At 31.9% G+C, this 13,288-nt stretch overlaps 1 protein-coding gene across 1 annotated transcript; it reads right to left on the bottom strand.

The window, feature by feature from the left end:
- Window positions 1–1,171: 1,171 nt before the first annotated feature.
- On the bottom strand, window positions 1,172–12,587 carry LOC105328206 (copine-9). Its single transcript, XM_034479283.2, has 17 exons — window positions 12,348–12,587; window positions 9,649–9,929; window positions 9,111–9,190; window positions 8,434–8,546; window positions 7,715–7,839; window positions 7,137–7,240; window positions 6,723–6,806; window positions 6,031–6,096; window positions 5,568–5,666; window positions 5,353–5,431; window positions 5,193–5,249; window positions 4,268–4,432; window positions 3,653–3,805; window positions 2,842–2,952; window positions 2,239–2,367; window positions 1,693–1,876; window positions 1,172–1,341 (listed from the first exon to the last, which is right to left on the bottom strand). The coding sequence occupies exons 2-17, from the start codon at window positions 9,841–9,843 to the stop codon at window positions 1,259–1,261; spliced, it is 1,827 nt and encodes a 608-aa protein (XP_034335174.2). The 5' UTR covers window positions 9,844–9,929; window positions 12,348–12,587; the 3' UTR covers window positions 1,172–1,258.
- Between the last annotated feature and the right edge of the window lie 701 nt (window positions 12,588–13,288).

Here is a 13,288-nt window from a genome sequence, read left to right as displayed (position 1 = left end):
GTTATTATTATTTTAAAAATGATTAAAATTTAATTGTACATGTGTATGTGGTAATGTGTCTAGATGGCCGAGTGGTTAGAACCGTGGCCGCTCACTGCCAGAAGGGTATAGGTTCTAGAGGTCGTGAGTTCAAAGCACCGCCCCGGCCCAGATATAGTTCCAATATAGTGAATTTTGCTTTGCTGTATATGTATTCATTTTTATATCAGCAATTCAAGTGTATTTTCAAGAAGATTATATAGGAAATTGCATACTCTAGTATTTTGCAGAAATACCTGGTAAGGAACCCTAATTTTTTGCAAGAAAGCAATTCAAAATAGTAGTAAATCATCAACAAATTCCTGGAAAAAGTTATATAAAATTGAGGAACGTGTCGTCTGACCTTAAATAACAAAGAAAAGCTATCAATGGATCTTATCGACACGTACTCTACAATGCATTAAGATATCTTTTTATTCAAATAGATATGAAAAGTCAAAGTACTTGAGTACTGAAAGCGGACCTCTTTGATACACCTTTATTCATTTAGTGTTGTAAAGATTTCTCTTTCTATCTCTCTTTATTTCTTGTCCGCAAAGTATCATAGAGCGACTACATTTTGTAAGCGGCTATTTCAAATGTAACCTATTAACCTATACAACCTTTACAATTAACAAAAATATGTCAGTCTTAAAAAATCACCAGCTGCAGTGCATTGAGTTTTGAAAACACTTTTTAAAGGGCGTGCCCACCCAATCCCATTTCTTTGATTTACAGCCAGATACCAATCCTTTGGAAAGTAGTTCCAGGAAATCCATGCACATTGTACATGTATGTATCCAAAATGCATAGTTTCGGTGTAAAAAGACGTATTCATGAAGTAAACAGCAAAAACAACACTCCTTGTTATTGTTTTAGCAACAAAACATAACCATTTCATTTGACAAAACATATCTCTCTGTAAAAATATTTTGTGTAACAGAAGCTTTCACTTTGACGCTATTCAGTTTCTTGTCTACTTCTTTGATCGTACAATTTATATTAACACTGAAGAATTGTCTACCTAGAGCCAGGACTCTGCTTTAAGCAGAGTCCTGCTAAAAACCAACAGAGAACAATTTCATCCATTTTAGAATAATAGCAACAAGATAAAAATTGAAAAATGTCTTTATTTTCAGTATTTGAAGATTTAAATCTAAAATCTTCAATTGCGTTCTTATAAATGAAAAGTTTATATTACATTAAAATTTCGATTCAATAAAAGAGTGAATTTAAGTTATCATGTAACACAAGTGTTAATTACGTCACTAAATAACTGGGATCCTGGTTCTATATGAGCTCCACAGGTTGGACAAGAAGGTCCTAAAACAAGGGGAAAAAACGCAACATATATTTTCTATCAAGTTCTATTTATTGCAAAGAATTGTTAACATTTTACTTTTAAAGTTCGTCTTTTCAGACTTTTTACTTTAAATACGAGATTGAAATATCTAAAAAAAAAATCAGATAAATTTGACATTTCATGGTAGTAGTTTGTTCTAGTGTTTAAATTATTTTTATTTGATATATCAAAAAATAATTCATGCAATTGTGGGAATGAGGTATTCATTTTACATGCAATTGAAAATCTTTAAAGTACTCAGTAAATTTGATTTTGTAAATGTGTATTTCAGAGAAATGCTGATTATATGACCTTATTATATCATTTCGTACCTGCTGTTTTGACAGATATTAAGCTAGTTCTAGACGTCGAGTGCGGTAGTAGTTTAGGAGCTTGGTCATCACTGAAAGACTCCAGTATGTCACTGCGTATCAGCTTGGGTTTGTTTGGGATGAGGTTGTTTTTCTTCATGTATTGAACAATCTGAGTGGATAAAGCTGCCATTGCTTCCTTTGCCTTTAAGAAAATCACGCAAACTCTTTCATATGATTCCGTAATATCATCAAAACATTATCTGCTTTAGATTTTATATAATAAACAGCTATAATAATACTATTAGTCATTGGTAAGTCCCGTGGTAAGGAGTGATGACAAATGAATTGACAAAATTATCTTTGTGCAATATTTCATAACTGATTGATCATATCAAAAAAGAATCTGATTTTTAACAATTTCAAAAAAGAAATTCAAATTAACAAGAGTTTATTAATTCCCCTCGACTAGAAATCCTAAAAATTTATATCAAAATATTAGACCTGAGTTTATTCTTAGTATGGTATTTAATCCTCAATTATCGACCGTTTTGCCGAAATACATACTAGGGCTGCGTTTCCTCCTGTGTTAATATTTTCCTTGCGAAAAGCTACAAAGTGTGTGTTTGCCCGAACAGCTACTTCATGTGTCTTCTTGTTTTGTAAAGGTGTGTCTAAACCAATATGAAATTGTTCCTGCAAAGTACACGAATACTTGATCAAAAAAGGAGAACTATTACGGTGGTAGTGTATTGCACTACTTTATATGCCACAGCAATTTACCGGGTAATACTGTAAATTCCTAATTAAATGCGAGGAATTAATATCCGCGTAAAATCGCGAGAAGAATCCCTCGCGGATTTTAAAATCTTGCCATTATTTTCTGAGAGTTGAAAACTAAAAGAAATAAGGAGAATGCTCAGCGTTCACGATTTTATATTTTCGCAATTTGATACAAACCAGCGGGATCGCAGATTTAAGTACTCGCGTAATATAAGGAATTTACAGTATTGGATTGAGCAGTCTTTAGATACGTCGTTACCTACATTTGACAGAAAAACATTTTTTTTTATTCTGAAATAGTGTCCACATTGAGAAGAACTTCAATAGAGAACAATTCTTAACACTTTGAAGAAAAAAACACGATTCATAAATATAAGAATCTCTTACCATGAGAGTGAAGTCCGCTGGACCAACACCAATGAATACAACAGACAAGGGCAGATGACTGATGGCGATAAGCCTCCTTAGAGTTCTATTGATATCATTGATGACACCATCCTTGATAAGTATGACAGAGAGAATATTATCAGTATGACAACAACAGAAACCCTTGATAAATAAAGGTTTAAAATGTTCGTTTCTTCGATTGTTAATCTACATGAAACATCATTGACTGCAATTTTGATCACGAACGTGAAACATTTTTTTTCATCATGATGCAGAACAAAGTTTTCTTCTATTTTGAATATGTTAAGCAAGAGCATTAGACTTGCTGTTACAAATGTTTCATAGCATATTTTTTATACTTTTTTTATCAAAACTTGGGGTTTATAGAACAAGGTGAAGTAAACTGGTTCTGACAGTTGGCAATAAAAATGCACAAGGCTTCTGAATCTGATTGACATGCTATGATACTTTGGTTTCATCAATATTCGTTGAATACTAATTTTCGTGGATTTCGTTGTTTAGATGATCCACGAAATTAAATGTTCATCGAAGTGTAATTTCTATTAAAAATTCGTATTGATAGGGTTTTTGGCAACGAATTTACCTATCCTTGAAACTGTGATTTTCACTTAATCCACGAAAATTGATACCCTTGAATATTAATGATACCACAGTATACAAAAATAATAAACGCTAATTCCTCTAAATTTTGATATAAAGTTGTTAAAGTTTTTAACTTATCAAATATCAATATACTCTTAACATATCGTATATTATTAGAATAATACAGAATCATTCTTTTAATACTTACTGTAATCACCAGTAACACAGTGTACACCTGCTTGTTTTGAGACATATTCTGAGATTCTGCTAAAGCGGCTGCCTTCTCTAACATAGGAGCCAACTGAGTGGGGCCCGAAAAGTGCAGTGAAGGAAGAACGTCCTCGTACTGACCGATGGCACTCTGTTTTAAATATAATTAAACATTTTATATATTAGCATCTTTGTGATCTTTAAGATATTTTGAAAACAACAATTGATGTTTAAAACGATCGACAGATATTTCAGATTTTTTTTGCGATAATATTCTCTGATAATTTTCATTCTTTAAACTTATTGTATTCAACATATAATGTTTATCGATATCTAAAGCACGCTGCAAATTTTTTTTGGCAATTTATACTTTTTGGACACGAAATAAAAATCTGCTGTCCTTTTGTCTTTCCACATAGCATTTTAAACACAGTTTTGTCTCCAAAGATCTGCCTACAAATCAAGCTCCAGAACTTTTTTTCTGAACGAAATTCGATTACCGACGTGGAAATAGATAAATAAAGTATTCTTTTTATGTTCTTACAAAGGCCGAGTTTTAACTTTCAAAATATATTATAAACTGAGTATATAATTCATGGTTCTAGAACAATACCTTGATTCCTTTGACAAAAACTTCTTTAACGAGAGGGAAACAGTGGGACACTTTCTTTTTGTGTTTCCACTTAGCTCCAAAGCCGTACAATGCTATCTGTTGTTCTGAGCTATACTGAGATATCATGGCACCCAGAGTGTCCATGGCATCCATGTATTGGTTCTCCTGAAAAATTCAATGATAGAAGAATACTGAATAGCATATCCATACACTTTTACTTTTCATGACCTCTAACTTCTCATTGGTCAAAAGGATTAATCACGATCGGAGAAAACATATCAATTTATCACATAAACTTCATCGGGTAAGACTATCTTTTTTAATATCTAGGTAAAATTTAAATATAAAAGTGGAGTTTTTAAAGTACAGACTTTATTGACATAATTTAATTTTTACAGGTTTTCTTATTTACCCCAATTATAATAGCTAATGTAGCATTATTTGTCATTGTTGTCTTTTAATTTCAATTTCATTTTTACAAAGATTTGTTGGCCTTTCAATCTTTCAATTTAAATAAACAATAGTTTGCAATTATTCGCCAGAACAATGATTCATTAAGTCCTTTTTTAAGATGACGTGAAAATTACTTAAAAGTATTCTTTATTTAATGTTATATTTGTACCTTTGATATCTTGATTTCAATTTCGTTATATTCTTATTCTTACGGAAATAGCTTTGTAAGCAATTTGATTAAATATAAATCATGGAAATTAGAATATAATTTTAAACCAGATGTCCTGTTTCTAATACATGTATGTATATCTAACGTCTTCATATATTTAAAAGATAAGCTTGTATCTATATATTTACCCCAGCAAGACAATTTTGCTTAAATCTTCGAAAAGCAACAGTCTTAAAAACAAGGGGGTAGTTCTGGGTTTTTTTAAGTTTGTTATCTCTTATACGATTGTATACCAATACTTACTCTCGTGTTGTTAACACAGTGGAGTGATAACTCTTCATCAATTGCACCATTGGAAGCCTGAAATAATATTTGCACATCTGTTGGTTAAAAGGTTTACTATAGTTTTAATATTCAAATCGTTTAATCATATAACAAAGCTGGATTTTGAAAATCGTCTCACCGTGAAATCTATTGCAACTACGGGTTGGATTTGCAGCCCCCCTCTTATGAAGTCAAACAGGGAATATTGCATATCTATTCTAAAACGAAACAACAAACCTTCATTACAGTCATTGATAATGTATATCAACTAGTTAAGCCACTTGTATAGTAACTATATAGAATCAATGGGTTTTTTTATTACATGTATTATAACGAAAAATCGAATGACCATACTTGAACTGGAAGAACCTAAGGGATCCGGATACGGTATTCTTTTTATTTTTAGTTTCTTTCTTTGGACTTGAAAGGTAAATCTGAATGAAACTTCCATTCCTAAAAAATGTAAATGTTCGCTGACGTGGTTTTTTTTTTATACTTTTAACAAATTCATCAATAAAATCAGAAATACATTGAATTTACAGTCATTGTTGAATACTGTTAATTCCTTATTAAATGCGAGGAATTAATATCTGCGTAAAATCGCGAGAAACCCGTTTCGCGAGTTTCAAAATCTCGCTTTTAAATATTAAGCATATGTAAACTACATGAAAGTATGATAACATTTCGGCATTCGGGATTTAATATTCTCGCGATTTGATGAAAAAGCGTTTAATCGCGGAATTAAGTACTCGCGTAAAATAAGGAATTTACAGTAGAGAGTGGCACAGGAAACCTTTTTATTGTGACGCATACTCACCCTTCTTCTTTGCTCATTTCTCTCAGGGTCGTGTTTTTGCGTCCAATCATGTGATAATCATTGCCACTGTCCAAAATATGTTTCAATATTGAAATATTTTACTTAAAAATGGAACAATTAAGTTTTAAATTTTCTATTTGCATTGTATATAATTGTAATGTGTGATGTTCCAACTGTATTGTAAAAATGTTCATTTGTATTGTACATTTTTATGTTTGTATTGTTTAAATTCAGTTTGAATCGTAAAATGTACATTTATAATGTAAACTAAGATTTTCATTTTTATTATAATTTTCCATTTGTATTTTGAACGTTTCTTTTTTTTTTTTTTTTTTCTTGTATTTTAAAAATTTCCTTTAATTGTTATATTTTTTTTAAATTTTTATATGTACAATTTTCCATTTGTATTTAAAAAGTTTCATTTTATCGCAATATTTATTTTTGATTTTTATTGAATATATATTTTTATCATATATTTTTAGCTGTCTCTTTTGTGTCTTTTGTATTGTATACTTTCCTATTATTTACATAATCTTTCTTTTTTGTGTGTGTATTTTTTTTTTATCTGAGGGCATGACCAAGCAGTGAATGTTTGAGTATTCATTGACATCCCTAAATTTTATAAGTTGGGTTGACTTTCAAATGAAACGAAAAATACACATTTCTGAAACATGCAGTCTTTTTTTGGTTACCTAAAATGCCAGACAGAGAACTGAATTCCCCTATCCCAATCACTATTGCACAAAGGTTGAAGGTTTATCTCAAACGGTCGCCATCTACAAAAGTATAAAACCCAAATGTCATATTTACAAGTCTGACCAAAAGTATATAACAGCAAAATACAAGAGAATTTTAAAATCCTATTGGCCAACAGGAACCTTTCAAATAGAAGAAGAATATATGTTTAATCAGGTCTGTAAAAGATGCGACGTTATGTTAAAAGAGGGAATAATTTAAAGAAACGCAGCTTTACTAATTGGAAGATGTGCTTTGTGATCATAGCAAACGGGTTAAAAAAATTGTTGACTATTGGACCCGTTAGTTAAAGAAGCGATCAATTACTGTGAAAAAAGGGGGAGAATTAAGAGAATATCGCTACATTGTACCTGGGGCTGGTCGATTTGAGGGCGGTTTCTGTTCGATACACGGGGTGGTAAGTCGTCCCCGTCATACCGTCTATGCACCGGGAAATTTGGAAGAAGGAGTCCGGCTACAACGACAATATTTCAGATCTTTAGAACCATTTTAACTATAGCTTGGACTTTGGGTAGTCGTGTCAAACAGCAATGTGACGTAGGCCTGTCTATTTCATTGTTAGCCACTCAGCCATGGCTCTTTGAAATCAACAAGATGTGTCTGGCTTTTGAGCTAAGACTACGCAATCTGTGTTTTCACTTGAATCCAGCGTCATACATGTATTAACTTGTTTTGACGCAAGAAAAAGATAGTCACATCCTACCGAAAGTCCAAGGTCTTGTTAAAATGGTTCTAATACCTTCAATATTTACATTAGATGTGTTATATAAGCTTCACTATTACGAGATAAAATGAAAAAAACTATAAATGTCACTGCTATATAATTACATGTAGATGTATCTTTTTATAGATGCTAATTAAAGCCTTACAAAATGTTTTAAAAGGCTTCTATATGTACAATGAAAGAGATTTCTCGTATAAACTTTACCTTATTTAGGGACAGTACACCTTTTTTGTCCAGTTTGTGGCCCCCGACATGTACGGACACTTTATTCCGAGACTCCTTCATGACTTCGGTCGTAATGCTGATTAGACCTCTACTTTTGGCATGACCTGTAATTTACATTTTATTTTATTAACATATTAGCTTTGATGACCATATATATATATATATATATATATATATATATATATATATATATATATATATATATATATATATATATATATATATATATATATATATATAGTTATTTCTAAACTTTGGAAAAATCAGACTGCATTGACGTGTAGTGTGTGTAATTTTTTTAGAGACTTTTGTGAATAAAAAATACCTTTACTAAAGTACGTATTTCATCATATGGGGGAGAATGTGCGCAGATCACATTTTCGATTAAATCAAACTTTCAGGATATTTGAATTGATTGCAAATGAGATATACATGCACAATTTACTTTTGTAGATTTCAAGGTTTTTTTTAATAACATCAAACGGCAGACGTTAGTTTTCATGCCTAATAGATTTCAACCTTTAAATAAATATCATTATTCAATTTTATCTACATCACGATTTGGAAAATACTATGGAGAGAATAATGAAACAGGTCACCGAACATCACGCCTTTCATTACATCTTTTTTAACCGGATTTCTAATAGAAATTCAAATCAAATCCAAATTATGTCCCATGCATCGTTAATCTCACGAACCCGGAACTCGGAGATTTTTATTGGTGGTTTTGATTAGCTGGTCCCCATCAATGAGGTTATGAAGGTGGTCCTCTACGGCTCCTACATAGTCGTGGTGTTTAAGGTCCTGGGATCTACAAGATCGATATACATGTTTGTATATACATATATTATACATTTGTTGTTTATGTTACATTTTAAAAACCCATGCACTGAAGAGCCTAGAGGGCAAAAACGTTATAGATTAAATCGTTGGTTCATTGTGCTATCTTCTACAATTTACAATTCTTTTCTACATATATGCATTAATATGATGATAATACATAGAACATAGATACATAAGCAACAGTATATTGAACCCTTAATATCCTTATCTTTTGTTCTAGTTTTTAACGGCTCTACGTCCACTTATCAAACTTTCTGTTATACGTATAAGTTGTTCCAGACCTTTGATCTGAAAACCTGGTGTGAATTTTTATGGACAAACATGTATTTGTATCAAGGATCCTTGTTATTATGATAACCATTGACACTTAAATCTAATTTGTTTTTGGATTTGGGCTACCGTACATGTAAATAAAAGATAAATATCAATTGAAAACAGCTGTACTATATACTTTTTTAGAGAGAGAGAGAGAGAGAGAGAGAGAGAGAGAGAGAGAGAGAGAGAGAGAGAGAGAGAGAGAGAGAGTACATACCTGCTGTCAATATCGTACACAGAAAACATCAGTTGTTGGTTCATACCAGGCTCAAACTCCAAAACAAAGCTTTTAACAAACTTAAAAAAAAAAACAACAAATATCAAAATTTTAGTTACGTTTGAATATCTAAAAGAATGTTCTAATAAATTGTTCTTAGCAAGGTTACACGTTTTATTAACAGAAATCATTGCCCATGAATTTTCTATAAATTTCTATATAAAAAAAACTATCAAAATTCGACAAATGTCTGTTATGTTAAATAACATGTTTGAGATTTTTTGAGAAATATCTTTTAAACCAATTATTTGCTTGCTAGAAAATTTTATCGAAATTGAAAGTCTTTTGGGCTTCGTCGTAGCGAACATTTCTCATCGCAAATAAGAATACAGTATCTGTCTAAAAAATTAGAATATCAACAGAAAAAGTTACCGCAATACTTGTTAAACGCGAAATGAAATCGCCACGAATAAAACTTGGTTTGCATAAATGATGATCGAATAAGTTATTTCAGAATTATATAACTTGGTAGTCCTACCTGAGGGTTCAGTGTGTTTCTAATTGCCTCTGTTCTGTCATACTCCTTCCACTGTCCGAACTGTCGGACAAACAGCACACACATCGGGTCGGACTTCGTGAAATCGTCCAGATCCGCCAAATTGGTGCAGCTGATCAGGATTTCTATTTTACTTCCAGCCAAATGGCCGAGACCTGTGTTGAATACCGTTGACATCTACAATTTTATAATTAATGGTCCGCCAATCCAATCGCAGTCGATACATGTATGATATATGGGACGGATTCTTCTCGTCTTCTGTTCTGTTAAAGAATAAAATATATAAATTATCTTAAGCTAGAAAATCAGTTTTAAAGATTTTTCTTTTGAAATTATTATTAAAGTTGTTTTAGTCACGTTTTAAAATCTTCTAAGTTTAGCACGCTTTAAGGACTTCTTGAAAGATTGGTTGATCACGCGTATGTAACAACCTAGTGAACTTCTTAACAAATGCTTTTCCCCATTTCTCACTATTTACGTGGGAGAAGGACATGAAGGTGAGTCGATGGCATTCTGAAGCTTAAAACCTATTCGCATGCAATCCACTAATTGAATTGCCAACATTAAACAGAGGCTAAATGAGCACGATTGTGGCAGAACTTTTCAGGTAAGTGTATTTCCCCTTATTGCTTAAAAATATAAACAAAATATTAATAATTGTATTACCATCTCTCTCAAAATCAATGCAAACACACACTCTCTCTCTCTCTCTCTCTCTCTCTCTCTCTCTCTCTCTCTCTCTCTCTCTCTCTCTCTCTCTCTCTCTCTCTCTCTCTCTCTCTCTCTCGTTGCCTTGGTCATTATAGGCAGTTTCGATATGATGTGAAAAAAATATTTTTTCTCTTAGCGATCTTTTTTTAGGTCTAGGGCATTGATTTTGCAAAATGTTCGATTCTCTATTTATTTCTGTGTTGACACTAGGTTAAAGTATTTGTGCTGAGTCCAGGGTATTTTAATTCTTCTAGAAACAACCATTTATATTTTCTGCTATACCTGGTAGTGTTCTGTCATTCTGCTATTACTAGTATTCATTAAACATGATTCACTTGGGGTTTGCATGAGTTATTTTATTTAAACACATAAATTACATCTATTAATTTACAGGGTATCGGCAACAATATCTTAACAGTGTCTGGTGATATTATTGGATAATAAAACACACATTCTTTCTTTTTTCCTAGCTTCTTTTAGCTATTTGTAAACTTTTAAATGTCCATGATTAAAAGCACACAATATCGATTTTTGTTAATTGAAAATTTTCACCATCCATTCAGCTTGTATCCCCTCATGAGATATGCATGACTGGGGAAAATGGATTCATATGACGCTTTGGTCAGTTGGGCCTAATTCCTTTTATACGAGGTAGATTCGTCTCATATCAAAATTTCATCGCGTTTTATTGTTGGATGGATATTAACTCCGGAAATTTTATAGAGCTTATTGATAATGATTGATAATTAAATCAGTCGTGATATTTTCATAAATTTCGAAAGTCGATTAATTCAATATATTCTCACAACTAAAAGGAACCTGGTGCAATATTTGGTACTACACAAGGGAATTTCTAAACATGTATAATACATATTAATAACACGGTATATATAATATATCCTTTCAATTTATTTACATTAAGGGATATTTCTTCATATCAATACCGTGGTCTTAAATATATTGACGAGGTAAAGGGATTCTATTATGATTTATTACGTACATTACTTGATTTGAACACATTTTTATCGTACATATACATAACTCATAATGGGATTGGGCACAAGTTCCAGTACTAAGACCGCCCTCTCCCAATACAAAGATATACTCAAATATTTGAGTTTTTTCAGAATTTGAGACTAAACTTAGGCAAAATCTCGAGTTTTTTGGTGAAATCAGAGCCACATGTAATACAATAGAAATTGATGTGCACATGTACACAACATAATTATAAGTACTATGCACATGTACTTGCCTTCCATATTACAATAGATGTGAAATTTGCTATAACAAAAACCTTGAGTGTAAAAGATTTGACATTTTACACTAAATTGGCTATCACTACATAAGGAAAGAACTGCATGTATTCACAAATAATTTCTGCTCATTAAATAGCTGTGCAATGCTTTCTATATTAACAGCGTGGATACCGCCATACCGATAGACAGGGTTGTCTACAGACATCTACATGTTCATATAGGGCAAGTGGTCATAAATGCATAATTGTGTCATATATTATTCAGAATATCAGCGATTTATTTTAAAGATAAGAGGGGTAATTTATACCGATTAAATTCAATGTTTACGTGATCTATATAAACAGCGCGACCCTCGTTCAGTGAATAGAACAATATACGTACAGATAGACATACATGTACATGTACGCTGTACATACATCTGTATTTATGTACAGATATTTATCTGCCAATCATCAATACAAGTCAATGTGATCAACCCCTCTCTCTCTCTCTCTCTCTCTCTCTCTCTCTCTCTCTCTCTCTCTGTGTTTGTTTGTCTGTCTGTCTCTCAATAAATTATTAATCTTTTTTTTTTTCAATTCAAAACTCTAGAATATAATCATGATAGTATGATAGATTGCAACATGTAAATTTCGAAATCAGTTACATAAAAAAATCCAAACGTAGCATAAATATCCAAGAATAAAAATAATCTTTTAAAGAATGATAACTGACCTGTTTCGTTAACATCAAGATTTATTCCAATGCAAAATCAATCGAAAGAATTCTAAATACCGCAGGTTGCCCTCTGTGATTGTATGCGGGTTTGTTTATTTATGTTTTATATCGCCAGGACTTTTTAAATACCCGGTACCTGTACACTTCAATGAAGAGATCCTCTCCGCCGTGACATACATGTATGTTGTTGGATCATTGGCCATAATGTACGGGTCGTAGCCCAAACGTCACGACTGCATGACTGATTCAATTTAAAATCCAATTTCTTTTGAAGACACGGATTTAAATCCTCACAATTATACATCTCTGTGAATGATTAATTGTAATTGTGAATAAGAGAGCGATACCGATTATACGTACATGTAGTAACACATATGTGTTGGGATTTGATAAGATTAGGCTTAATTCATAGTGTTAATTAACAAGCTGCAGAATTATGTAACTCTAAGCCACAGGATACGGTTCAGATATATTATTATTTTAAAACCTCGATCAATTTTAACAAGATTAATTAATAACATAATTAATGCATTTTAAAAGTAAGACAAATGGGTCCTTTGGTTGGAAACAATTTCGCTTTGCTTCCGTATTAGCAACAGAATTTAGTCGTCGTACATTTATAAGAACAGCCTTCAATTTGTTCACTTAACTAAAGATATATGGTGTTTCATTTTCTCAATGTGTATGTGTGAGTGTGTAGGGGGGGGGGTTGTCCTTCACAAAAATATATAATCATAGTGTATCACAATTCGTTGTCATTTACAAATTTGTTCATAGAGAATATGCATTTTGTGTAAACAACAGCAAACTCAATTAAAACTTTTCATCACTTGTTTCGTTTTACAAATGTATCTTGATTGCCTTCATATGATGTTGGATTCACCTAATCAGAAAGTCTTTTTTTTTAATTGGCAGTGGAAAAATCTAAATTGTACTTT

The sequence above is a fragment of the Magallana gigas genome, chromosome 9 (genome assembly GCF_963853765.1).
Source record: "Magallana gigas chromosome 9, xbMagGiga1.1, whole genome shotgun sequence".
Classification (NCBI taxonomy): domain Eukaryota; kingdom Metazoa; phylum Mollusca; class Bivalvia; order Ostreida; family Ostreidae; genus Magallana; species Magallana gigas.
The sequence above is the reverse complement of the archived record's forward strand: the minus strand, read 5'-3'. Positions and strand labels throughout refer to the sequence as shown.